The 25,671-nt window shown below is 42.5% G+C and overlaps 1 protein-coding gene across 1 annotated transcript in view; it reads right to left on the bottom strand.

The window, feature by feature from the left end:
* Positions 1–17,900, bottom strand: part of LOC136877301 (esterase FE4) — a 79,156-nt gene extending 61,256 nt beyond the window's left edge. The window contains exons 1-4 of the mRNA XM_067151231.2: positions 17,746–17,900; positions 14,874–15,011; positions 8,536–8,698; positions 3,551–3,736 (exon numbers count right to left, since the gene is read on the bottom strand). Coding sequence (XP_067007332.2) covers positions 3,551–3,736; positions 8,536–8,698; positions 14,874–15,011; positions 17,746–17,883 — 625 coding nt within the window. The 5' untranslated portion in view covers positions 17,884–17,900. The remainder of the gene's footprint in view (positions 1–3,550; positions 3,737–8,535; positions 8,699–14,873; positions 15,012–17,745) is intronic.
* Between the last annotated feature and the right edge of the window lie 7,771 nt (positions 17,901–25,671).

Here is a 25,671-nt window from a genome sequence, read left to right as displayed (position 1 = left end):
ATCAATTATTCGTCCGTGCCGTCTCTGTTTTTTCTCCAACTTTCATCCCTTTCGAACCACTCCTTCTTGGTGTTGCATTTGCTCTGTCAGTCAGTGTATTATTCACTTTCCTCTTAGATCAGGTTTGGGATCTAAGATGAAATATTGGACTGATACGGGAATACCGTAAGTCAAAAAGTAAGCTTCTCTGTTTTATTGCAGTGAGTAAAATAAGAATTAATACGTTTATGGTTTCAAACGGTACACAAACGGGAATTATCGGTAAGCGATTTACTCTAACACTAGAGATGCTCTACTGTTCGACGTAATTAATTGTGACGTACATTAGGTGTAACCACTATTTTACTCGGTTCATAACAAAGTACTGTTTAATGGCACACGAGAAAGTTTTCATACGATTAGATCGTAGTCATGCATAGTACGTAAACGTCGCCGACTGGTGGCTCAAAACAAATAATTCATCGCGTATCTAGCATAACAATGAGCATTAGTGCCTGGAACTAATAGTATACAGGAATGAGACGTCGATCGGGTGAGTTGAAGAATGTTGTGAAGGAAAAAAATGTTTCCTTATGGCAATAGGGACTTCCTTACCGAAACATTACTAAAAACTGAACCTCTCGCATGGTGCTGTCCAGTGTGCTGTGAACAAATACAACGAACAAGGTCTACGGCGAATTACAATCATTTAAGGAAAGGCTAGGAAAACAACAGATAGGGAATCTGCCACCTGGGCGACTGCCCTAAATACGGATCAGGATTGATTGATTGATTGATTGATTGATTGATTGATTGATTGATTGATTGATTGATTGATTGATTGATTGATTGATTGATTGATTGATTGATTGATTGATTGATTGATTGATTGATTGATTGATTGATTGATTGATTGATTGATTGATTGATTGATTGATTGATTGATTGATTGATTGATTGATTGATTGATTGATTGATTGATTGATTGATTGATTGATTGATTGATTGATTGATTGATTGATTGATTGATTGATTGATTGATTGATTGATTGATTGATTGATTGATGCATTTTCGACGATTTTGTTGTGAGGGAATGACATTGTATGGAAATGAAGCCTGGTGTAGAGAGAAATAAGAGAATGCTTAAAAATGTATCGGAATGTTTGAGGTGAGATGAGTGTATTGGATCACACATAAAGAGACACAGAGTAAAGTTTTTAAGAGGAGGGGCACATGCAAATGGCGTAGGGGTGGCGTGCCTGCCTCTTACTCGGGGGCTCCGGGCTCGATTACCGGTCAGGTCAGGGATGTTTACCTGGATCTGAGGGGTGGTTCGAGGTCCACTCAGCCTACGTGATTAGTATTGAGGATCTATCGGACGGTGAGATAGCGGCCCCGGTCTGGAAGGCCAAGAATAATGGCCGAGAGATTCGTCGTGCTAACCACACAATATCTCGTAATCTTCGGGCTGAGCAGCGGTCGCTTGGCAGGCCAAAGCCCTTCAAGGGCTGTAGTGCCATGAGGTTAGTTAGCAGGCACATCCAAAGGTCACGTTTTGAGCCAAACAGTACTAGATCACATAGTTTTAGAAGGAAGTGAGAAGGTAAGAAATGAAAAATTATTATTACTAAATCGGTCCACGCTGTTTCTTAATAGTCAGTTGTATGTTCCGAGCTATCAGGAGAGGTATGACATGGAATTAAATTACAATAAGAGACGTAGAAGCTTGAATGGAGTATTTAAATGTAGGCAATATCATAATGTGAAGACAAAGTTTGAATTCAAGAGTTCAAACTGGGGGTAAATATTCATTTATAGGAAGAGCAATTAGGGATTGGAATGATTTACCAAGGCAGAGGTTCAATAAATTCCCAAATTACTCTCATGTTCATAAAAAACAAAACACCTTGAAAGACTAGAGATAGGAAGTTCATATTCACAGGACATGTTCATTAGTAGGCTATGTTCTGCAGAAATGGTTAGTATTTCAGTTACCTAGGTTCAGCATGTGTCCTGTTGCCTAGTAGACACTGGGTTCTTCATCGGCACTGATAACTTGTTCCATGTGTGATAGCATCGACGCGTATAAGGCGCGAATGGCGACCTGGGGTAGAGGCATCCATGCCGCATTCACCTGGTTCCACGGTTAATCTTTGGTAGTTGGCATTGGGTCACAGCCTCACACCCGTCATTTCACCATATCCCACACATTTTCGATTGGCGACAAGTCCGGTGATCGGGCAGGCCAGGGCAACAGTCTGACATCCTATGACAGCGAGGAGGCACGTGTTCGTGCAGCAACCTGCGGTCGCACATTGTCTTGCTGAAATATGGCGTCTGGGGTGTCGTGCAGAAAGGGTAAGGCTACGGGTCGCATTATGTCATTCACGTAGGTCAAACTGGTCACAGTGCCCTGGACACGCACCAACTGTGATTTGTGGTCGTACCCAATAGCACCCCACACCATAAGGCCTTGAGTTGGCGCTGTATATCTTGTGCGAATGCAGTCAATGTGATGCCTCTCACCCTGTCTGCGGCGAACCAAAATGCGGCCATCATTTTCAAACATACAGAACCTGGATTCGTCCAAAAACAGTATCTGCTGCCATTCCTGTCCCCAGTGATATTGTTCCATACACCATTGCAGTCTAACATGTTTATGCACATTAGTCAAAGGTAGGCGGAGAGGTGGACGACGCACCGTTAACCCAGACCCATTCTGTACACACCCGTTGCACTGCCGACACACTTCGTCTGACACGAGCAGCAATTTCTCGGATGGATGCATCAAGTTCTCTCATGCCGATAATGCGCCCTCTTTCAGATTCACTCATTTGACGGTACGGTTCTCGCATGGGTCTGCGAGGCATCCTGCCCGTCTGCTCAAGTCACACTGACCCATTACCTTTGGTTTATATCGACAGCGAGAGCCTCAGCCACATTTATCAATCGGTGGTTGTGCGCCGAGATATCGGTGTGGACCTTGAACCTGAGGGCCGACATGGTTCAAATGCTAATCGTTTCTTTAGAACATACTTACGCACATGTCCTGTGAATATGAACTTCCTATTTCTAGTCTTTCAAGGTGTTCTGGTTTTTAAGAATATGAGTGTATTTGAAATCTTTTTTTCTTTACGTAGAACTGTCACAGGTAGGTCTTATGGCGACGATGGGATAGGAAAGGCCTAGGAGTGGGAAGGAAGCGGCCGTGGAAGCAGCCCCAGCATATGCCTGGTGTGAAAATCGGAAACCAGGGAAAACCATCTTCAGGGCTGCCGACAGTGGGGCTCGAACCCACTATCTCCCGGTTGCAAGCTCACAGCTGCGCGCCTCTAGCCGCACGGCCAACTCGCCCGGTGAAATAATTTTCTCTTGGCGGTTCATACTGATATCTACGTTTGAAAAGAGAATAACATGTGGAACCATTTAAACTGAAACCTATACGAAATGTATTGTTTAATTAAACTCTTCAGTGAATTTGTGTCCCTTCCAAAAATATTTAGCTAACTGCGGCGCTGTCATAATGCCGGTTTCACTACGTTAACCATGAAGTCGGACATCAGTACTTACCCTTAGACATAGGAGAAAGCATATGCATTTGCACTGAAGATCCTCCGGCACTCTCCCCGAAGATGGTAACATTGTTAGGATCTCCGCCGAACTTGGCAATGTTCTTCTGCACCCAACGTAGTGCTACCACCTGGTCCTTGAGACCGGCATTACCAGGAGCAACAGGATCGTTTAGGCATAGAAAACCTAAAAAAGTAAACCATTTTAGTAATCAGGAAAATAATATTTTCTTCTTACTGCTACAACCCAGAATCACCCATTTGTATATTACATTGTAAATAAAATTATTCTTTAGAGTTTAGCCATTATAATAGGGTTTGAAGGACGTTCCACCATTCAACACAGTGTAAAATATTTGAAATTTATTAAGCGAAGACCGGTTTTGACTCTCTTGGAGTCATCATCAGTTCTTGTAGAATAATTAAATCGAAGAGAATTTGATAACAATCATCATGAGGATTGCCTACATTCATCTCAATGGGTTGACATAAAACATAATGACAAATTATATACTCAATTACATGAAACACCTGGCACTTTAAGAAAGTTCTTGGATCTGGAGTAAAAATACTGCCGTGTGTTTGTAGAACACGGAACAGACATGTCGGTTTTGTTTCAATCAACTTGAAAACATATGAACTAGTTGAAATAAAACCTAATGACAAATTATATACACAATGATATGAAACGCCTGGCACTTTAAGAAAGTTCTGGGATCTGGGGTAAAAATACTGCCGTGTGTTTGTAGAACACGGAACAGACTTGTCGGGCTTGCTTCAATCAACTTGAAAACAAGTGTTGCTTGTATCCGTGGGTGGTCTTTAACAGTTTGTCCGTCCTGGGTAGTAAGCTTACGAATATATTTCTGTCGCCCCCTGCGTCATTCTCGAAGGAAGTGATATATGGAAGGAGCCTCTTCGCTGTTATAATGGTTGTCTCGAGCGCGAATTTTCAAACCTTCTTGGTATCTCCTGTGCAGTGTCAATAGCTGGGCTCGTATCTGCTTAATGCGTTGGTACGTTTGCGGGTTGGTAGGATCTGCAGTATAGAGCTGCCGTAAACATCTGTAATAAAAGTCCGTAGTCTGGTTGAGTAGCCGTCGACGTTGGGAACTGTATGCCTTCAATAACCCTATTGTTCGAGGTTTAGCATATAACAACCACCAATCTAATATATCTCGATACTGGTGTATATGTCGTTTCCATCTTTCCCATTCAGTGGAGAAGCGGTCCTGTAACTCCTCTTCACGCAAAATATTGCAGTTTAATTTCTATGTACCCCTTCCACGTGCCGGCCCCATAGCCGGGTGTCTGACCTTACAAATATAAGCACAGTGATTCGAAAATGCCACCGGGCATAAATCAACTTCACGTAGCTCGTCTTGTAAATGGGTACTTATGTAAATTCGGTCCAAGCGAGATGCTCCCGTGTTGTAAAAATATGTGTAGGCAGGGCTGTGGAGTTTCTTCAGTTCCCACGTGTCTTTCAATTGTAAACCCTGTATCAGCGCAGCTAACGCAGGGCAGCCCTGAAAGTTACCTGTTTGGTCCTTAGGCGAAAGTACTGCATTGAAATCGCCTCCTAGGATTATGTTACCGTTAAATTGTTGAAGAAGGGGTAAGATTTCTGTCGTAAAAATGGTCCTTCGTTCGAGTCTTGCGTTCGAGCCCGATGGTGCATAAATGTTCACTATTAATAAATCGTTAATACGAATACTAATTCCGCGAGAGTTTAGAAGCAGAACTGTATCGGTGTATTGGATTTGTTCTTTGATGTATATAGCAGTACCACCTTTGTCTTCGTTAACATTTAAGATTTTCTCATATCCAGGTATTGATTGCCAGTCCTCCGTAGCTACTTCTTGAAGAAGGGCAATATCAACATCCAGGTCACGCAGAAGTTGCCGGAACAGAAGTTGCTTACTGGGAGTCTGGATACAGTTTATGTTAAGAGATAATATCGGGTAAGTCAGCAGCATGATCCTAAGAGGGACCATTGTATGTCGTCTTCCTAGTAATTATGGGAAAGGAAAGTGGCGAGTATTCGGCGCACTCTTGGACCGTTGTGATTATTATTTACTAGCTGGCGTCCCATTCAGCAGTGTTGTCCTCATTGTATAGGTTGACAGCCTCATCATTCGAGGGGACATTCTTGATCGGCAAAGAAACAGAGGGGTGAGCGGGGGCGGAGGTGCGGGTCAGGGGGGGGGGAGGGAGAAACTATCTTCTCTCTGCAGCTCTACTCCCGTGTAGACGCGGATCTCTTGTCGTGTAGGGCTTATGTGGTTCTTCCCGCGAGTCTCGTTGTGTTTTTAATTTTGGTGTGATATTCGCCATAGCGGCGTCTTTTAGTGGTGGGTCTTCGACCTGTATGCTTGCTGGGGTCCCTGACCCCGTGTCTTGAGTTTCCATAAGCGTAGAGGTGTCGTCTTCCATTTCTGCAACCCACTGCATGCTAGTGGTCACTGGATCGGGAGTGGATTTCTGACTCAGGGGTGGGAAATTTATGTCTCCCTCCCCAGCCGGCTCTAATACCGTAACAGGTAATACACTCTCCACTTCAGTGTTGGTAGGTGAGCTGCTATTTCCCTCTGGAATGTTGTTTATAATCAAGCTGTCTGCTCCTACAAGGCTGTCTATCTGTGGCTGAGTATTGGCAGCTGTTTGGTATTGCTCATGTGTGTCCAGCTTTGACTGTTGTGTTTGTGGCTGTGTAGGCTACATATTGCGGCTGGGGAGTCGATCCGATTGACTGGTGTCTGCGAGACGACAGTGGAGTGGCTAGGTGAGTCATCCGTTTGTTGTTTTTCTGCAACTTGTGGTTGGACCAGGACCGGACTTTCTACGTGTGTGATCCTTGTGGACATCCGCTCTGACTCTAGTGCAGCCAGGGTGTCACTGTGACTTTCATTATTGGCAACTATCTCACTAAGGAGCCTTTTTTTTGCTAGTTGCTTAACGTCGCACCGACACAGATAGGTCTTATGGCGACGATGGGACAGGGAAGGGCTAGGAGTGGGAAGGAAGCGGCCGTGGCCTTAATTAAGGTACAGCCCCAGCATTTGCCTGATGTGAAAATGGGAAACCACGGAAAACCATTTTCAGGGCTGCCGACAGTGGGGTTCGAACCTGCTATCTCCCGAATACTGGATACTGGCCGCACTTAAGCGACTGCAGCTATCGAGCTCGGTACTAAAGAGTCTAGGCCCCGATTTATGTTCTTTCTCTCCGCGCCGTGTGGGACAGTACTGCCTAAAATGATCTGTAGCGTTACAGAAAAAGCAGGATTTCGGTTGTCCTTCGTAGACTACCTGCGCCCTGTAGACACAATGGGAGGTATGGCAGTTTTTAACTCTATGCGCATGGCCCTAATTCCACTGTATATATTATAAATATAGGTTGAAGACCATCTGTCATTCCGGATTTCCCTTACTTTGTCATACATGCTAAAGAAAGACATTATTCTTTCATTTGGCATTTCTATGGGGAGGTTCATTATTCTCACTAATTTGCTATCCACGTCTGCACATGTTATCACATCAGATATAGAGCCATTAAATTTTCGTACCTGTGAGTGTCCATAGGTCGTGAGTAGGATCTTCTCCATTAACAGTTTACTGGTTAACTTGATGTAGACTGCCGTTTCCAAATTGTCAAGTTGTATGGCCTCCAGTTGGTCGACATTCAACTTTAATAATGTTATTTGTTTTACGTCCCACTAACTACTCTTTTACGGTTTTCGGAGACGCCGTCATTCAACTTTAAAGTATGCTGTATCCACTCGTGTATTTCCGCAGGGCCGGGTTTATTTGCCTTGTCAGGGAAAGCACATTTAATTGTATTTTTTCCGGATGCCGTTGGTTGCCATTTTCACTTTACGTAATTACACTATAGAATAATAGAACACTACACGTCACACACAATGAGGCAGAGTCACACGAACCGTCCTCTGCCACAGCTCAAGCCGGACTATCCATCGGTCAAGGATCTCAGTTGGTCTTTGTTGTAGTTTCTGGTGTTCATCCTTTATGGTCATGCCATGTCCAATATCCTGTGTGGATCTGTGACGATTTTTCGCTAGTTGGTAAATATATTTTGCTTACTCTGGGGTGTTGAGTTTATCATACACACCTCTGCAGTGTTCTTCTTTTGTTTTTGCCACTTCCTGTTTTTGCTAGTGACATTACACGTCTGCATTGTTCTCGATCGTACCAAATCTCGAATTGAGCCAGGTCTTATAGGCTAATTTCTTTGCTTTAATGACCTCTTGTACATGTTAGAACCACAACCAAAACCTCCTTGTTGATGAAACGACATCCACGTTTTGTTTTACCCACGATGGTCGTGGTACAGGTATTTATGTGTTTGTTAGTTGTTGTTCAGGCCTCTTTGAGATGTTGTCCATGTTGTATAACTAAAGGACCGAGAGAGGTTTTCAGCTGGGTGAAATGCTGGTTTATTTTCCACAACGTAATTCCACCAGACTGCAGGGTTTTTCTACAGAGATCGAGGCGCATTCTAAAACTGAGGAGGAGCAGATGATGTTGGGGTGCAATATTATCAGATGGAATAACCTTAGTTAGAAATGAAACCTTTACGATTAAAATCTCTCGACTCAGCCGCTAACCGAACCCCAGGCCCGAAGGCAAAGGCCACTTAGATATGCAACCGAGCGTTACCAACGTTGTTACACTATGTGTATGTGAAGTGGCGATTCTCTGATTTAAGGATCTAACTTTCTGCATTTCTTTGAGAGCTGGTTAAAACACCTGTATGGTATAGATCGGGTCTGAGGGATGCCTGTTCGTCCATTTTGTAACAAGATATGCAACGCCGAACATCAACAGGTCTGGCTTGTCGAAGCTTTTACTTAAAACAGAGATCATGGTGTGAAATAACGGATATCATTACAGAATATTCTATAAACTCACGACATTCGGATCGTAAGATCAATAAGAAATAGCAGTAAATTCAACAGACACCTACCTAATATTCCCAGACGGTAGTTAACAGTGACGAGTACAACTCCTTGGTCCACCAGGTAGTCGGCTCCATAGTCCGTGGCACTTGCTGAGCCATACGCGAATCCTCCCCCATGGAAATACACCATGACTGGTAGTCGGAGGTTGTCTGTACCGCTCTTCGGCAACTGAACAAAGAGAAGCACAACAATGATTCCCGGATGAAACTGAGCTGTTTCACAACTGAGAAAGAAATCCTTGGATTGCACTTCTTCGTCGAGATTAGCACATTGTTGGTAATGTTCTCTAAAACTTACCACATACCATTACGACAACGTAAATAATAATAATAATAATAATAATAATAATAATAATAATAATAATAATAATGAAAAATGAAATGACGTACGGCTTTTAGTGCCGGGAAATCCCAGGACGGGTTCGGCTCGCCAGGTGAGGTCTTTGGATTTGATGGCCGTAGGCGACCTGCGCGTCATGATGAGGATGAAATGATGATGAAGACAGCGCATACACCCAGCCCCCATGCCAGGGAAATTAACCAATGATGGTTAAAATTCCCGACTCTGCCGGGGATCGAACCCGGGACCCCTGTGACCAAAGGCCAGCACGCTAACCATTTAGCTATGGAGACGGACATAATAATAATAATAATAATAATAATAATAATAATAATAATAATAATAATAATAATAATAATAATAATAATAATAATAATAATTGAACCATGAGTTAGGCCTCTCCGGCTATTCAAATCGTACTCCAGGTGTATTGCTGTGCTCCATTCTTAAATTCGTGAACTTCTACTAGAAAAGTTTGAACTAAAGCAAAGAGAGGTCGCTACTGCTGGAAGAAGTTGAGATTTTATTAAACAGAGTGCACCGCTGTTATGTTACTTGCGATGCCTTGTGTTCAGAGAAATTATTACATGAAGAAATGTAACATGTAACAGGGAAACATGTTTATGAGTGTACTGCTACCCCTGCTAGGAAAGTGAAATCACATTATGCTTCACCTTTCCTGGTATTCTGTTGACCAATCAGCGTTTAGGCTTCCTTTTCTCTCTGGTATGTTCCGCCCGATAACTATTTAATAATAGAATTTAATGCAGCCAATGGCCCAGAAAGAAATACAATATCGTACATTGCTCATTCACTATAAAATGAGGTCAATTACATTGTTCTTCCCGTACACTCCCGAAGATGGTACCGATCGCATTGTTTCTTGCACAGTTTTCAAGTACAGTCATTAGCAGGGTCGTGATGTCTGGTTTTGTCGCATATTTTGTGAAGGAATCCATGCACAGCAAATCGCGTCATGATATGTCGCAGGTCGTAATTTTGACGTTGCAAGTCTTGAGTCATCATAGCAACCGTGATGTAAAACGTGCTCAGTATTTCTTTCTTCTTGTCGTGTAGTTCTTTTAACGCACTCTGATACACAGGTGTAGAATGTAATAGCATCCACTCACGAAGATCCTCGATAAAGAACCTTTCTCTCACCAGCTCATATACCAACCGTGTGGGCGTAAATTTAGATATGCTGAGTATTCTTTTTAGATAAATTGTCTTGATCTTTTCCAATTCCAAAAGATGGCTCTTAGAAAGATGGCCCCATACTAGATGTAATCCGTAGCTCACAATAGGCGAGATCTTCACTCTGAATAGATTTATCGCTGTATCCACTGAGTGTTTCCTTATGTGTAAGATGTCGTGCATTGCTATTATAGCAGTTGCGACCTTGTCCTTGATGTGAAGTGTGTATGTAGTTCCTGTAGTCTGTAGCGTCATTCCGAGGTATTTAAAGGATGCGATCGTCGTTAATCTTTCGTTCTTATAATAAATTGTGTCATGTGATGCAATTCTTCCCCCTCTTCTGAATGTCATAACTGCTGTCTTATTTACATTCAGCTGTAGGTCGTTTCTGCCAGCCCATTCCACTAACCTATTGAAGGCTGCTTGCAGAACTTCATGAGATGATGACGCAATCGCCATGTCATTCGCGTAAACATATATTTTTACATTACTGGAATGTACTGTTGTAATTGCGTCCTTGGTCGCTATGTTAAATAGGATCGGACTCAATGGGTCCCCCTTAAGCACTCCAGTCTTTCGCTCTATTGGGATAGATTTTGTCAGATTGCCATCAATCTGCACGTAGTTTCCTGCGAGTATGTTTCGTATCAGAACTAAGAAAGATGTACCACTTTCCAAGACATGCTCCAGTCTTTCCTACAGTAACATTCTATTGATTGAGTCATAGGCCTTTGAAAAGTCTATGGAAGCTACATGTAATTTTCCTTTTGGTTTTCTCGTCGTTTACTGTATGTCATCTTGTAGACACTTAACTGCTTGTAGAGTAGATCTTCCCTTGCGAAACCCAAATTGCTCCTCAGGTATTTTACAGTCCACGAGGTCAGTCAATCTATTTGTGATATGCTTTGTCAGTATCTTGAACGGAATGCATTCTAAAGCGATACCCCGATAAGCATCGGAGTCTCCATTATTTCCTTTCCCCTTGTAAAACATTTTTAGAGTTGCGTTTCTCCAGCTGTCAGGGATGGTTCCTCGTATGAGGCATTGATTCATGATGGCGATGACTATTTAAGGGGTGGGTTTCGCTCTTCTCCTGGTCTTGTGGAGCGACAGTTTAACTTGAGTGGTGATGGACTTGACAAGGTAGGGAGATTACCATGTATGTGATTGTGTAATTAGGGCATACTTATTCGACCCCTTTTAGTATATAATTTTCAGGTTTCAAAAAAATTGTAACTCAATATGTAGGCATTTTTGGGTAATTTCAAATTATTCCATGTAGGCTTCTTCTCCGCATTCGGTATCCGAAAATTGCCCTGATGGGCCTTTGTTAAATATAGGAAAGTGCGAGTGAGGTACCCTCGTTAACTTCTTCTCTACCTTGCATTCGATGGCTGAGTTTTGTGTTAACATTTGAAATTTAAATTCTTTCGCCCTTTAAACTTTCCTATATCTTAGTCACCTAGAAGCCACTGCTTCGTGAGGCTTTCTTCTAACTAGAGATTTAATGTTAACTTGTCAGGACTGCTTGTTTTAGCCTACGTGCATTTTTTCTTGGCCTAAATTTAACCCTTGTTCTGATTTCCCATTTCATGGACATATAGTATGGGCCTTCTGCTCCTGTTTACTTGGATCTCTCGATCTTTTTTCTTATACCTTTTCATGAAATAACGAGCTTTCAGGAAACAGATTATTAACCCTTTATTGTGATATGACCTTAAAGGTCAAATGGACAACTGGGTTGTGTTCCGACCTTCGTAATGATACAAGGAGCTACAGCTTCTTTACTTAATATTACTAATATAGTTTTGTCACTTACAGGCCGGCCTAATCCTAACTGGGTATTGTCAAGATGAGCTGATTATTGTCAGTAATTTGTACCTAAGCTTCTATGCTTGTTTTGGTCGGGGCTTCACCCCTATTAACTGCAAGGTATTTGACACCTCGGTTCTTTGTATTCGTGAGTTACTACCTTGATGTAATGCTTCAAGAGCTGCTGAGTTCTTCCTTTGGTATAAGGTTATACTGAGTCATGGAAATTTCATCATACGTTGTTTTTGCCTGAATAGTTAGCTCAACTGTCATATGGTTCATTGTTATTACTATGTTAAAAAGAAGAAAATATAAATTTTCCAAATTTTAACTTGATTTCATGAACTTAATGTTTTGCTTTGTCTACCCATTCAACCCTAGCACTTCCTTCCCTCTGTAAGCCACGGATAACTCGGTAATAATAATAATAATAATAATAATAATAATAATAAAAATAATAATAATAATAATGCAGTAAACTGAGCGCGTTGGCCGTGCGGTCAGTTGCACGCAGCTGGGAGCTTGCATTCGAAAGATAGTGGGTTCGAACCCCACTGTCGAGAGCCCTGAAGATGGTTTTCCATGGTCGTTCTCTGTGCCAATATGTCTTCCATTCTTTATTTGTGCGCTTCTATAATAATTGTACCGGGCGGTACACCTCCACGTCGCTAATTCAAACTTTGCGCCAGTTGAAACTCCCCTACTGGAGGAAGTCTGAACTTTATCTAAGGTGCTAATATTCTAGTTTCTCAGAAGATGTCACTAGTTGGAAATTTTGAAGTTTCTGAACTGGGTCGTTTTCGATGTATTTTTGTTTTGCCTGTAGTAAGAAGTGTGAACTTTCTCTTCTAGAGGACACTACTGAAAAACTACAATGGTGCACCCTAGTGCGAAGTGAAAGAACTGTTTTTTGGAGAAAATTTGAATTCATAAGTTTGTTCTTTGTTAAATTTCTTGCAGTCATGGTTTAAGTTGGCAATATTAACCCTTTCTTTCCCCTTGTTTTGAATTTAGCCAATCCCGAATTTCTTTAGTTAATTTATGAACAATCAGGTGTATCTTCCCCAAAGGGGATATGTTGCTTAACCCTAGCCAATAAAATGATTGTGGGCGGGTGTTCTCATTCCTGAAACGCCTCGAACTTTCCGCGAGAGTATATAAACTGCTGATTTTCGGGCCTCCGCGCCACTCCAGTAACATCTGTTGGTGTGTAAAGTACATAGCAGGGGGCGGGAAGCGCCTCTTTCTTCGGGCAGCAGTTCAACAACAAGGTAATGGCCGTTTAATAACTTCTTTTCTTGCTAGCTCAGCAGTTTAACTCTCGGGGCAGGTCCGATGCTTTTCCACCATGTAACCTTTCCCTAAAATGTAAAGACTCTTAGTATCTATTCTCTCTTAAGCTGCATATTGGGATAGAGAGTGCTTAACCCTCTCGAGCTCCCACTCATATAGCATTGAGGTGAACTTATTTTCACAACCTTTCTTCCTTAACGTAAAGTAAATTGTTTCCTTCTATAAGTCACCTCTTTAGTATGGGATTAGCCCTTGCATTAGCGGCCTAGAGCCAGATTAGGTTTTAAACAAAATGTATTAGGAGTGCAGATCGCCTCCTCTCAAATTGGTATTTTAGAGGCCATGTAATTAACCTTTTCTCACTTAATAGGCCTCAGTAGGTTGGGTATTTTACCCCTGTGTTTATGTCCTTAGAGGACAACTTGAAGGTGGAGTTTGGTGTGGCCTTTTATAGGCTTGAACGTTGAGAGCGGTTTGCTCTTTTTGAAATTTGGTTCTGCGTGCCTCGAGGAGGCTTTACGGTGTAATTTGGAGCAAGTGCTCCTGGGCATGAATGGGGTTTTCTGCCCCTCTGTTGAAACTTGTTTTGGGTTAAAGTTGGGCTAGTTGCCCAAGAATTGCGATTTCGGGGCTCGAAGCCCAAATCCTGTAAATACTGTAATTGTACTTTTGTTGCCTTGCTACTCTGTACCTGCCATGCTTGTTATTTCTTGATTTTGAAAAGAAAATATAACCTTGTTAAATTTTATCTTAACTTTAATTTCGTATTTTGAGGCCCGTTCACCCCCGCACCTTCTTTCACCTCTGCTGTTCCACAGATACCTCGGAACAATAATAATAATTTTTATTTTTACGCATTCCTTTGAGATATTGTGCGGGCGGTGACCATTATGTTTCAGCATTTAATGAAACAAATATCATAATCAGTTATCACGATTCGAAAAGGACAAATTGGGGCAAATATTCATTTATAGGATTGAGGAATAAGGAATTAGAACAATTTATCAGGGAAAATGTTCTACAAATTTTCCAAATTCCTTGAAAATATTTAATAAAAGGGTAGTTAAACAATTTATAGGTAATCTGCCACCTTGACATCAGCCCTAACTGCAGATCGTTGATGACTAATTACAGTACTGGCGCAGTCGTCGTCCTAATAATTATACATTTCATCCGAATTTCTATACACATCTCCAGAAGGAAGTGAATATAACTAATGGATGAAAGTTGAAATATATTAACAATAACAGTGGTGATGATTAGTGTTTTAAGAGGAAGTACAACTAAGCAACCATTCTCTGTATAACACTAATCAGAGTGAGAGAAAAACTGTCGAGGTCCGATACTTATAAAATGAAGGTATCGGCTAAAGAAAGACAGGGGCCAAGAAGGGCGTGAAAATTAAAGACCCCCTAGTATTCGTAGACCCAATACCGTCGGGGTTGGAAAAGAACAGGAGTTGAGCATGGGAGGTCGGATAGCATAGATGAAACTTGAAGCAATGCCAGTGCTCAGATAAGGGCCCCGTGGTTTCCAACCCACGCTCTCACTTTAAGGGCCCCTAGGGCCGCTTTCAGTCGCCTCTTAAGACAGGCAGGGGATACCTTGTATGTTATTCTACTGCCCCTACCCACAGGGGTATTAACAGGTGGTGAAAAATCTTATCAAATACGTTTATATTACTGTAACTCTCCATTAAACTTACCTGCGGTGAGTAAACATTCAGGTAGAGACAGTCTTCACTACCTCGCAACTGCTTGCTCTCACCGTCCAATTGTAGACTAATGTTACCCTCCTGCAAAGCGTCCCGAATTCCAGGCCATGGCTCTACAGGTTGCGCGTCCTAAAATAAAAAAAAAAAAGAAAACATATGATCTAGTATTCGTACAATGCAATGAGTGGCCAAAAGTTACGGGAAGGAGTGTCCCATTAGAAAATGTGTCGTGTATGACCCCTGAGCATTGCTGTTAGCTGCGGCGTAGCTGAGCAGTCTGTCACAGACACCAGCGTCGTGAAGATGGCAACACGTCGCGAGTTAACCGACTTTGAATATGGGATGATCATCGGCGCACGGCGCACGGGTCATAGTATTACGGAAATTACACGCGAATTCGGGTGTCCGAGGTCAAAAGTGTCGAGGGTGGATCTTTAATATCGCAGAGGGAATATTACCACCCGCGTAATCCGCCGCACGGGAAGACCAGAGGTGTTTAACGAACGGACATAAAGTCGCCTCCGCAGAAACATACTGGGCGCTCGACGGGCTACTATGGGTCACATCACCGCCCTATTGAATGTTGGGACTCAGGAACCCATTTCTACCAGGACTGTATGGAGGCAAGTGCACCGCATAGGCTTCCCCAGTCGACGACCAACTCGTGTCCCTTTGCTGACACCTCGACAGAGAGATCAACGACGTGCATGGACCCGCGAACATCAGCAATGGACCACAGAACAGTGGTGGCGTGTGGTGTGGTACGATAAATCCCGGTTCCAGTTGTATCGATCGATGGGTACGTGAGAGTGTGGCGTATGCCCCATGAAGCTATGGATCGTGCGTGTCAACAAGGTTGTGTCCAGCCGGAATTCGGCTCTCTTGTAGTCTGGACGGCGTTCCCAGGATCGCAATTAGGCATCATTGACCGGCTTCAGAGAGCGCTGACAGGTGCACGTCATGTGGACATTTTTTCAGACCATCCGCATCCCTTTCTGGCCCTAGAGTACCCTGATGGAGATGCCATGTTTCAACAGAACAATGCGCCATGTCACCGCTCTGTGGTGGCACGCAGGTGCTAGGAGGAGCACTCCAGTGAAATTACGACCATGGATTGGCCCTCCAGATCCCCCAATCTTAGTCCAATAGAGCATTTATAGGATGCTGTTGACGCTGGTGTACGCTCCATGAACCCCGTACCAAGTACACAAGACCAATTGTGGGTAGCAGTGCAAGATGCGTGGGTCCAGATCCCTCCAGAACGATCCCAACACCATGTAGATTCGATGCCTCTCCGTACTGCTGCCGTTTTGAAGGTTCGCGGAGGAGCAACTCGTTATTAACATCATATTCAGTGTCTTCCTATGACTTTTGGCCACTCGGTGTATATTGTGAAACACCTGTCAGGAATTTACGTATTATGCACAAAGAAGGTATACAAGAAGAAGATATGTGGTATTGATCAAAATATAGAGCTCATGGGACATCCAGAACGTATAATACAAGGTGATAGAAATACACACGGTAGACAGTAGACACCTTAATAACGAGTGTGACCACCCGACACCAATGGAGTTGCTGTACTTACATTCAAAGAAGCGTCAATCTTTTTTGTAGTTAATACCAATAACAGATCGCCTACTCGTGTACCACGACCAGAACGATGCTCATTTGCAGTAGATTTAGACCTGTGTTCGTCATCATTAGTGACGGTATTTTAGTGGAATGCGCTCCCTTACACTTTAGGATTAGACTATTATCTCGTTTAAATTTCCTCCGTTCAACCTCATATTATAGTCGTAGAGTCATGTAGCAATTTATTCTGAAAAAAGCAGTGTCAAAAATTCTCAACGGCCGCCCAGTATCCTGGTGGAATCCACAATGCCCACGCTTAATAGCTCGGAGACAATTAAGCGCTCAGCCAATCGAAAAGGTTCACAACATTCCATAACTTTTCAAATTTAAAAAGAAATCTGCTTCAACCAGCAATAAAGAGACTCTGAAAGAACTGTTGCGAAAAGTCAAACACCTTTCTAGCATTTGACCGACGATTAGCAGACTCAAGAAAAAACCAGCAGCTCCAAAGACCTCAGACGGTGGGTAAAAGATTTTACCGATAACATCGCTCCGCCGACGGTTCCTCCGGAACTTCCACAACACTCACCAGGCTGGATTGATTCTAACCATTTCATAAATAACGTGTTCACCTGACACCATTCTATATAGCAATTCAATGTTGCATCAACAAACATGTCGTCCAAGTAACACATGCTGAGGATTTGAAATTTCGAAAATATATATTCCTGTCTCAAGATACAAAAGGATGTGAAACAAGGTTGTATCCCCTGTCCAATCCTCTTTAATGTGTACTCAAGCTGTTTTACGAATATCTGTCGATGAAGCTGATATAAAGGTTTCAAGATCAGTTGAAAACAAAGTAACGCCGTGACACTTGCTGACAGTTTAGAAGACCTTCAGTCACTTTTGAACAGGATCAACGAAGCCAAAAACTCAAATATTGAGAAAACAAAATTCCTGGTGATCAACAAACGGGAAGTCATCAATGCTGTTATCACTCTGGATGGAAACACCACTGGAAGGGTGTTACCTTTCAAGTCTCAAGGATCCTGGCTCAGAACAGATATAGCAAAAAGTGTGTTCCTAAAATTGAAACCTTCTCTAACTTACTAGCAAGTGGCAGTGTGCCATAACAACTGAATTCGCCACCCAATATTTTTCAGTAAGGTGTAGGATTAGAAAGTCCGCAAAAAAACGATGTAGTACAAAGTCGCCGACTTTCTTTTTACATTGCAAGCCCAGTTTACATTAACTGATTTGTTAGGAGAGTTCAGCAAATATTTACCTTAAAACGGAGAGGTCCAACTGGGGGCTTGGCGTACGGCACACCTTGGAAGCTGTAGAACGTTCCTTTACATTTCGAATTGATCTTCCTGCCTCTCAAAGTTCCTTGGGCCACCTCAACTGTGACTGTGTCTGACATGTTCTCTAGTCTTCACTCCTAGTGAAAGAACAGATGCGTTAGGTTTACACTGCAGACAAGCTTATCAATGGTAAAATAACAAGGAAAATGCGTATATACAGGTTGTCCAATAAAAGAAAATTTGAACGTTTGAGGGCTGTGATCGATCTTTCAGTTGTTATTCAGTCGTGCCTTCCCATGATTCTGTCGCTTTTCTGGTTGCAATAGAAGCGAACATTGTGCTACATGCGCTCCTTCTTATTACTATTTCGGGGTTTTTAAGTTCCGAAAACCGTAAAAATAGTCAGTGAGACGTAAAGCCAATAGCATTATTATTGTTTTCTTAAAGTGTTATTGTACCCAGTAAATGGCTGCGCGGTTTGGGTCGCGTAGCTATCAGCTTGCATTCGGGAAATAGTGGGTTTCAACCCCAATGTCGGCAGCCTCAAAGATGTTTTCCCGTAGTTTTCCACTTTCACACCAGGCAAATGCTTGGCCTGTACCTTAATTAAGGCCACGTCCGCTTCCTTCCCACTCCTAGCCCTTTCCTATCCCATCGTTGCCAAAGGATCTTTCTGTATCGGTGCGACGTAAAGCAAATTGTAAAATGTTACTCTTCCCGTGTGTTATTAGTTTTAACTTTGGGTTTTAATGTGTTCAGTTTAATATTTATATTATGAGGTTAACTATTCGAGTGCTTTAGCATTATTATTATTATTGTCCGACTCGTTGGCTGAACGGTCAGCGTACTGGCCTTCGGTTGAGAGGGTCCCAGGTTCGATTCCCGGCCGGGTCGGGGATTTTAACCTTAATTGGTTAATTCCAATGGCACGGGGGCTGGGTGTATGTGTTGTCTTCATCATCATTTCATCCTCAGCACGACGCGCAGGTCACCTACGGGTGTCAAATAGAAAGACCTGCACCTGGCGAGCCGAACCCTTCCTGGGATATCCCGGCACTAAAAGCCATACGACATTTCATTATTATTATTATTATTACAACCTTCGTTTTATACTTCTTCTGTGAGTATTATTCGCGCGTGTTTGAACCATGCATTCTAAGAACTTGAAGGATTTTCCTTCAAGTGGTACACGTGGTGAGTGAAATGTTTGTTTTAGTTGTTTAAGGGCACTGTGCTCTCACGGGTGTCATGGAGCCTATGCGGTGAAATGAAATGGCGTATGGCTTTTAGTGCCCAGATTGGCTGAGGAGATGTTCGGCTCGCCAGGTGCGGGTCTTTTGATTTGACGCCTGTAGGCGACCTGTGCGTCATAATGGGGGTTGATGAAGACGACACATACGTCCAGCCCCCGTGTCAGCGAAGTTAACTAATGATGGTTAAAATACCCGGCTCTGTCGCGAATCGAACCCGGGATCCCAATGACCAAAGGCCAGTACGCTACCCAGTTAGCCATCGAGCCGGACAACACTGCGGTCTTGATGGCTGTTAAGATTTCTGTTGCTATTTTGAAGTATCATTTGTACAACTGTTATGACTGACATAATCATCGTTGCGCCTGCGAAAACCACTATGTGATAATATTGATGAAGAAATACTGACCCGCAGCACAAATATTATGAAGAGCGAGAATTCCTTGACTATTTTCGCACAATATTGAATCTTTCCGGCCAAAGTTCTAAGCTAAAATATTTCAACCTGGCGAGTTGGCCGTGCGGTTATAGGCGCACGGCTGTGAGCTTGCATCCGGGAGATAGTGGGTTCGAATCCCACTGTCGGCAGCCCTGAAGTTGGTTCCCCATTTTTACACCAGGCAAATGCTGGGGCTGTACCTTAATTAAGGCCACGGCCACTTCCTTCCAACTCCTAAGCCTGTCCTATCCCATCGTCGCCATAAGACCTATCTGTGTCGGTGCGACGTAAAGCCAATAACCAAAAAAAAAAAAAAAAAAAACTTCAAATATTGGATTTTGTAGACTCAACGGCGATACATACAGTAAATAACATTTACCACCTGTTTGTAAGATTAACTCGTGTTCGGACTGCTTTGCCTACTAGGCGACTTCAACCTAGGGGAAGCTGTTAATTTAAAAAAAGAACTATGCCTAACACCCCTAATGTCACACGCTTAAGGATACGTGTGTACTCACGATCATTTCTATCTAGTGGCCGGAAATATACATTCCAGGCTAGGAAATGTGCACAGCTCTCAGAACCACACACACTCTCTCTCTCTCACTGGTTAGAGAGTAAAGTCATATACAGGGTGGGCAAAATGAAAGTGGTCCGAAAAATATTTACATTAGGACTGAAGCGGAACTGAACATCACGGAAAATGTTGGAATTGGCCTCATATGGAGAAATGAAAAACTGAGGATCTAAAAGTGTTGGTTGACTCACTTTACTTAGAAACCACCGGCAGAAGTCAACACGTGAAGGTTCGTCCGGATGCTTTAACGAATGCACAACAGTACATTTGTAAGGATACAGACGCAGGTCCTTTTAGATAATGTTTCGACACGACAATCTCTTAATTCCCACTTGCACAGAAAAACGGCGTTGAGATTTCGCCGGACTTCGTTGCAACCTTTCCTTCACTCGAACAATGTTTCTGGTGTTCGAACTCTTTTCGGATGGTTACGATTTTTATTCGCTACAGAGTCCCTTTCACGCTGCTATGTCTTGCACTGCAAACTTCGCTGGAGGTTTTGTCAAAACACTTCCAGTCTTGAGCAAACAGTTCCGCACAGGTTTTCCACGAATCGTGCTTCGCATAACAGTCGAAAATAAACACGCGCTGTTTTATCGTGAGCACCATTTTGTGTTGCATTCAACTGGTCAATAAACACGTCTGTTCCTCTCACTCACTCAATCACACGTAATGACACAGCGACGCGTAGACATGTGACAGCAATCGATTGGTGCATGGAAATCACGGTTTCCAGCATTTCCTGTAATGGACATTTCTCCTGTTCATTAACAAGGTTAAGTTCCGCGTCAGTCTCATAAATATTTTCCTGGCCAGTTTTTTTTTTCCATCCTGTAGAAGTGAACACGTGCACACAACTGAAAAGCGAACATAAACATGTCAGCTAATTGAGGTTCAAATTCTTATGTTTCTTTGTAATACAGTAGGCCTACTTGTGTAACTGGACACAACAGGCCGTTTTAGGAGACAGTTTTGTACAGTAATATCGCCACCAATCAAAATGTTACCTATGAACACTTTTCATACACAAAATCATTTTACCACAATGCACGTTTCCGTTTTCGGACGGGCTTTAATTATGCTTTCTGCTTTCTATAATATGCTATGAAGAAGTCACTTGTCATCAACGCGATAAGACCTCTGCGTGGGGGCCGATGACCTTAAACGTTAGGCCACTTTAAACAACAAGGATCATCATCGTCATCAACCTCTGCGTGTATTATTTTCCCTTGATTTAAAAGCCAGAGGGCACATTCCATTATCTGCGTAGCGTAGTACATGGAATATCACAAGACTTCGACGCTTCTAAAGGATTCGGTCGACCAGATCTTACATCTGCTTCTTTCTATATCCCGTACCGAGCTCGATAGCTGCAGTCACTTAAGTGCGGCCAGTATGCAGTATTCGGGAGATAGTGAGTTCGATTCCCACTGTCGACAGCCCTGAAGATAGTTTTCCGTGGTTTCCCATTTTAACAGCAGAAAAATGCTGGGGCCGTACCTTAATTATGGCCAAGGCCGCTTCCTTCCCACTCTTATCCCATCGTCGCCATAAGCCCCTATCTGTGTCGGTGCGACATAAGGTAATATAGGTAAGGGTTATTCTGCCCGAAGGCAGGTCCGAACCTCCGCAGAGGTGTTCCTGAGCCGGAGTTTACGTGCGGTAGGGTGGCCAGCTCCTTTCCGCTCCTCCATTCCCTTACCCCCAACCAACAGCGCGTGGCAACCCATCCAACTCCTGACCACGCCCAATGTTGCTTAACTTCGAAGATCTGACTGGATCCGGTGTTTTAACACGGCTACGGCCGTTGGCGTGCGACATAAAACAACTTGTAAAAAATTTATATCCCACTCTGGCGCTGCGTTGTTCTGACTGTCATTCTAAACGTTTGAAAATATCAAACAGCAGCTTAAATTACTTCTTTCAAAACGTATTTGTAAAATTTTCGAATTTTGCATTGCATTTCTGTATGGTCAGAAAATATGTCTGAATAAGCCTATGGAGGAAAAGCAAGAATGAATGAATACTTAAAACATTTTATACTTTTGTACAATATAAATTTTGCATTGCATGTAAGGTATAAACATATTTATAAAACTCTAACCCCATGGCACTATTAGCCCTGAATTGCCTTGGCCTACCAAGCGACCACTGCTCAGCCCGAAGGCCTTCAGATGAGCATATTTATAGGTCAGTGCAAATTCGAAAGAGTTTTGTAAAACTGTCATGCCGCTGGACGTATTACAAGATGACACGTTTCCAAATAGTTCATAAGTTAGTTTATATTAGGTAGCACCAATCTAACAAACGAAAACACATTCGCTATCTTGAAGACCATGCTTTCACTAACGATATCTGTCTTTTGTAATATAAGCATTGTAGTGACATAATAAATTATGTTCCCCACGCTGTAAAAGAGAAAATGTCTTCGTCACATTTAACTTTCAACATAAGCTGTGATATATTCCCTCTTAAAAATATCTAAAATATCCGTTTCTCTGTGAGGTCGGGTATGAAGTGAGATGAATATTCGTAGTGAGTTTTTACGTCCGGATGCCCTTCCTGACGACAACCTCATAGAGGAGTTAATGAGATGAAATGAATGACATGATATATGTTAGTAGGTAGGGAGAGGGTAGAACCCCGTGCCGGCACGTAGCCTCTCCTGTGGAATGGCACTAAGAGATCTGCTCAAGGCTTTACGTCTCAATGCGGCGGACGAATTACCATCAACAGCGTCATATGCCCTCACTGCACTTAATCTAGGCTTTTGGCACTTAATCTATTTATTAGTAACTCTATCTCACCAGCTCCCATACCATGCTGGCCAAAAATCTGATTGTGAACATTTCTTCGACCAACGGGACTCGAACCGAGTAAATTTTACAGCCCTCGGCCGTTTCTATCATCCAGTAGGGGCTTCAGGAGATTTGAAACAGTCTTTCTAGCCGTTCTACAAGACCGGCTATATTACAAGACTTGACCCTATGTCCCGTTCTGTTGAAAGAGGAAGGTGTGTTATTTCAACCTTGCATTTGTTGTGAAGTTATGCCATTTTCACGCACTATTTGTACGATCGGCCGTGTCAATGTCTTCCCACAGCCCCTTTCTCTTGCGCACAGATTGTGCAGGATGGCATAAGATTGTAGAGTAAAGCACTGCAAATTTGAAATAGTTGCCGACTATTGAAGCATTTCAACATCTGTATGCAACTCTCATGTTTTATCTGTTTGGAAACGCTGAAGTGCTTGAGATATCCGTATCTATGCCAGACTGGTCATGATAAGTATTCGAATGGGTCTAGGGTTTTGTGATCTATGCTATTGCTATATTGCAGCAAATACATTACAGGTCCGGAAATTCTTCACAGGCGAAAAAGTGCTAAGTAGAGCAGTCTTTTCTTTTCACGAACAGCCGTGTAATATAAAATTATTATTCTTATTATCACAATTTTTTCCACCGTTATAACTTATAACGCCGTTGAATTTTAAATAGCTGTTGAGGTTATTTAAATGGCGTATTATTATTATTATTATTATTATTATTATTATTATTATTATTATTATTATTATTATTATTATTATTATTATTAACCAAAGTAAAAGTAACTTGGCATAAAATACTTATGGTCATCATAGACGTAAGGGTGTTTGAAAAACCGTTCCTTCATTGTCAGTGCTGACCAAACACTTAAAAACCATAGAATTGGCTCGGAACTACATCGTGCATATTTCTTCGTAATGAAATAAATCATGTCCGCCTCTGTGGTGTAGTGGTTAGTGTGATTAGCTGCCACCCCCGGAGGCCCGGGTTCGATTCCAGGCTCTGCCACAGAATTTGAAAAGTGGTACGAGGGCTGGAACGGGGTCCACTCAGCCTCGGGAGGTCAACTGAGTAGAGGTGGGTCCGATTCCCACCTCAGCCATCCTGAAAGTGGTTTTCCGTGGTTTCCCACTTCTCTTCCTAACTTAAGACCACGGCCGTTTCCTTCCCTCGTCATTGTCTATCCCTTCCAATCTTCCCATCCCCCCGCAAGGCCCCTGTTCAGCATTGCAGGTGAGGCCGCCTGAGCGAGGTACCGGTCATCATCCCCAGTTGTATCCCCCGGCCCAGAGTCTGAAGCTCCAGGACACTGCCCTTGAGGCGGTAGAGGTGGGATCCATCGCTGAGTCCGAGGGAGGGTAAGCTGATTAAGAAGAAGAAGCAGAAGAAGGAGAAATCATAGTTATTTGTTTTTTGTTTAGGAAAAAACAGTATAGCCAGAATATTCAATCACAAAAACATATTTTTATTACTACTAATGGCGTTAGGCCTCTGAAGATCACACGGCCAGCATTTACAGAGTGAGATATCATACTTCTATGGCACATACATTTCGGCGTTGAAGAAACGTCATAACTTATAAATTAGTAGTACATTCTGATAAATATTGGCAAATCACAGCGCAAAATTGTGGAGTTAGGTTTGATAACAGTATGGAAATTGATGTTGACAGTGGGGTATGAGTATTTAATTTCACTAAGGAAGAGTACAGATGGTTCTGTTGCTGGGAGTACTTCTTACATAAGAGTATGATGTGATTCAGGTCAGCTACTTCTCCAGTGTCTTCTGGGCAGTGAGGGTTATCTAAGACCTTGATCCTGTGTAGATGACTCGGATAGAATCCATGACCCAGACGCATTCTTGTTACAGATGCGAGTTAATTTCAATTTCTTGAACCAGATTCGCGTTCGTATGTTGGGCTGAATTTTAGCATAGTGCTTTCCTCTTGTATGTTGTGACATTTTTCCAGTACTCATACCATTCCCTGTAAACCTGTTGTTTTATTGTAGGTAGGAAATCAGAATATTGTAAATGTTTGTAAAGGCGTAGTTCACAAGTTGTAGCTTCTTTCGCTAGCTGGTCTATTATCCTGTTAATCGTTATACCAGTGTGGACTTTAATCCATAGGACACGTACTTCCTGAGCTGCTTACTGGGCGGTATAGATTAAGTTCAAAACAGAAACATATTAAACAGGAGTGACTTCAGAGTGCGTGACACCGCAAGCCACACCTCCTGGAAGACGAACGCATGTGACGTTGCCCAACCTGTCTCTTCTTCACGTTCAGAGTTGGCCAAATTCTACGTCTAAACGTTACTTGATTTCCTTTCCACCGGAATTCTAATGATCATGAGGGTAAATATTACAAAAAATGGCTGGATTAGCACATTAAATGCATTATATGATTTCCACTAGTGTAACTTGTAAATACGTATTAATAACGTCGTAAATACCTAGTATCTTCACTTAAGGAATCACGTAGGGTAACACTGTACATGAATCGCCCGTTTGCAAAGCGGGCCAAATGCCATAAATGTTTTTTAAACAGAGATTTTGGCACTACTGGGCAGGTTTTTTTATTATATTTCAAGAAGATTATTTGTTGGGCTGAAAATTCGCCGTTTAAAATGCGTTTTAAAAAACGCATGCAGCTGCAAAGTGGGACAAATGACTGCTGGTTCAAGATGAAAAATGGGCGAACTGCACAGCGGTTGCAAAACGGGCTATCTTTCCATCATGAAGTCAATGTCCCTTTTTCAGGAAATAAAATGCGAATGTGAATTTTGTGATTGTAAAAGTTTAAGTTGGTGGTACCGGA

Source organism: Anabrus simplex, chromosome 7, assembly GCF_040414725.1.
Source record: "Anabrus simplex isolate iqAnaSimp1 chromosome 7, ASM4041472v1, whole genome shotgun sequence".
Taxonomy (NCBI): Eukaryota; Metazoa; Arthropoda; class Insecta; order Orthoptera; family Tettigoniidae; genus Anabrus; species Anabrus simplex.
Note: the sequence above shows the minus strand (reverse complement) of the source record. Positions and strands in the feature narration are given on the sequence as shown.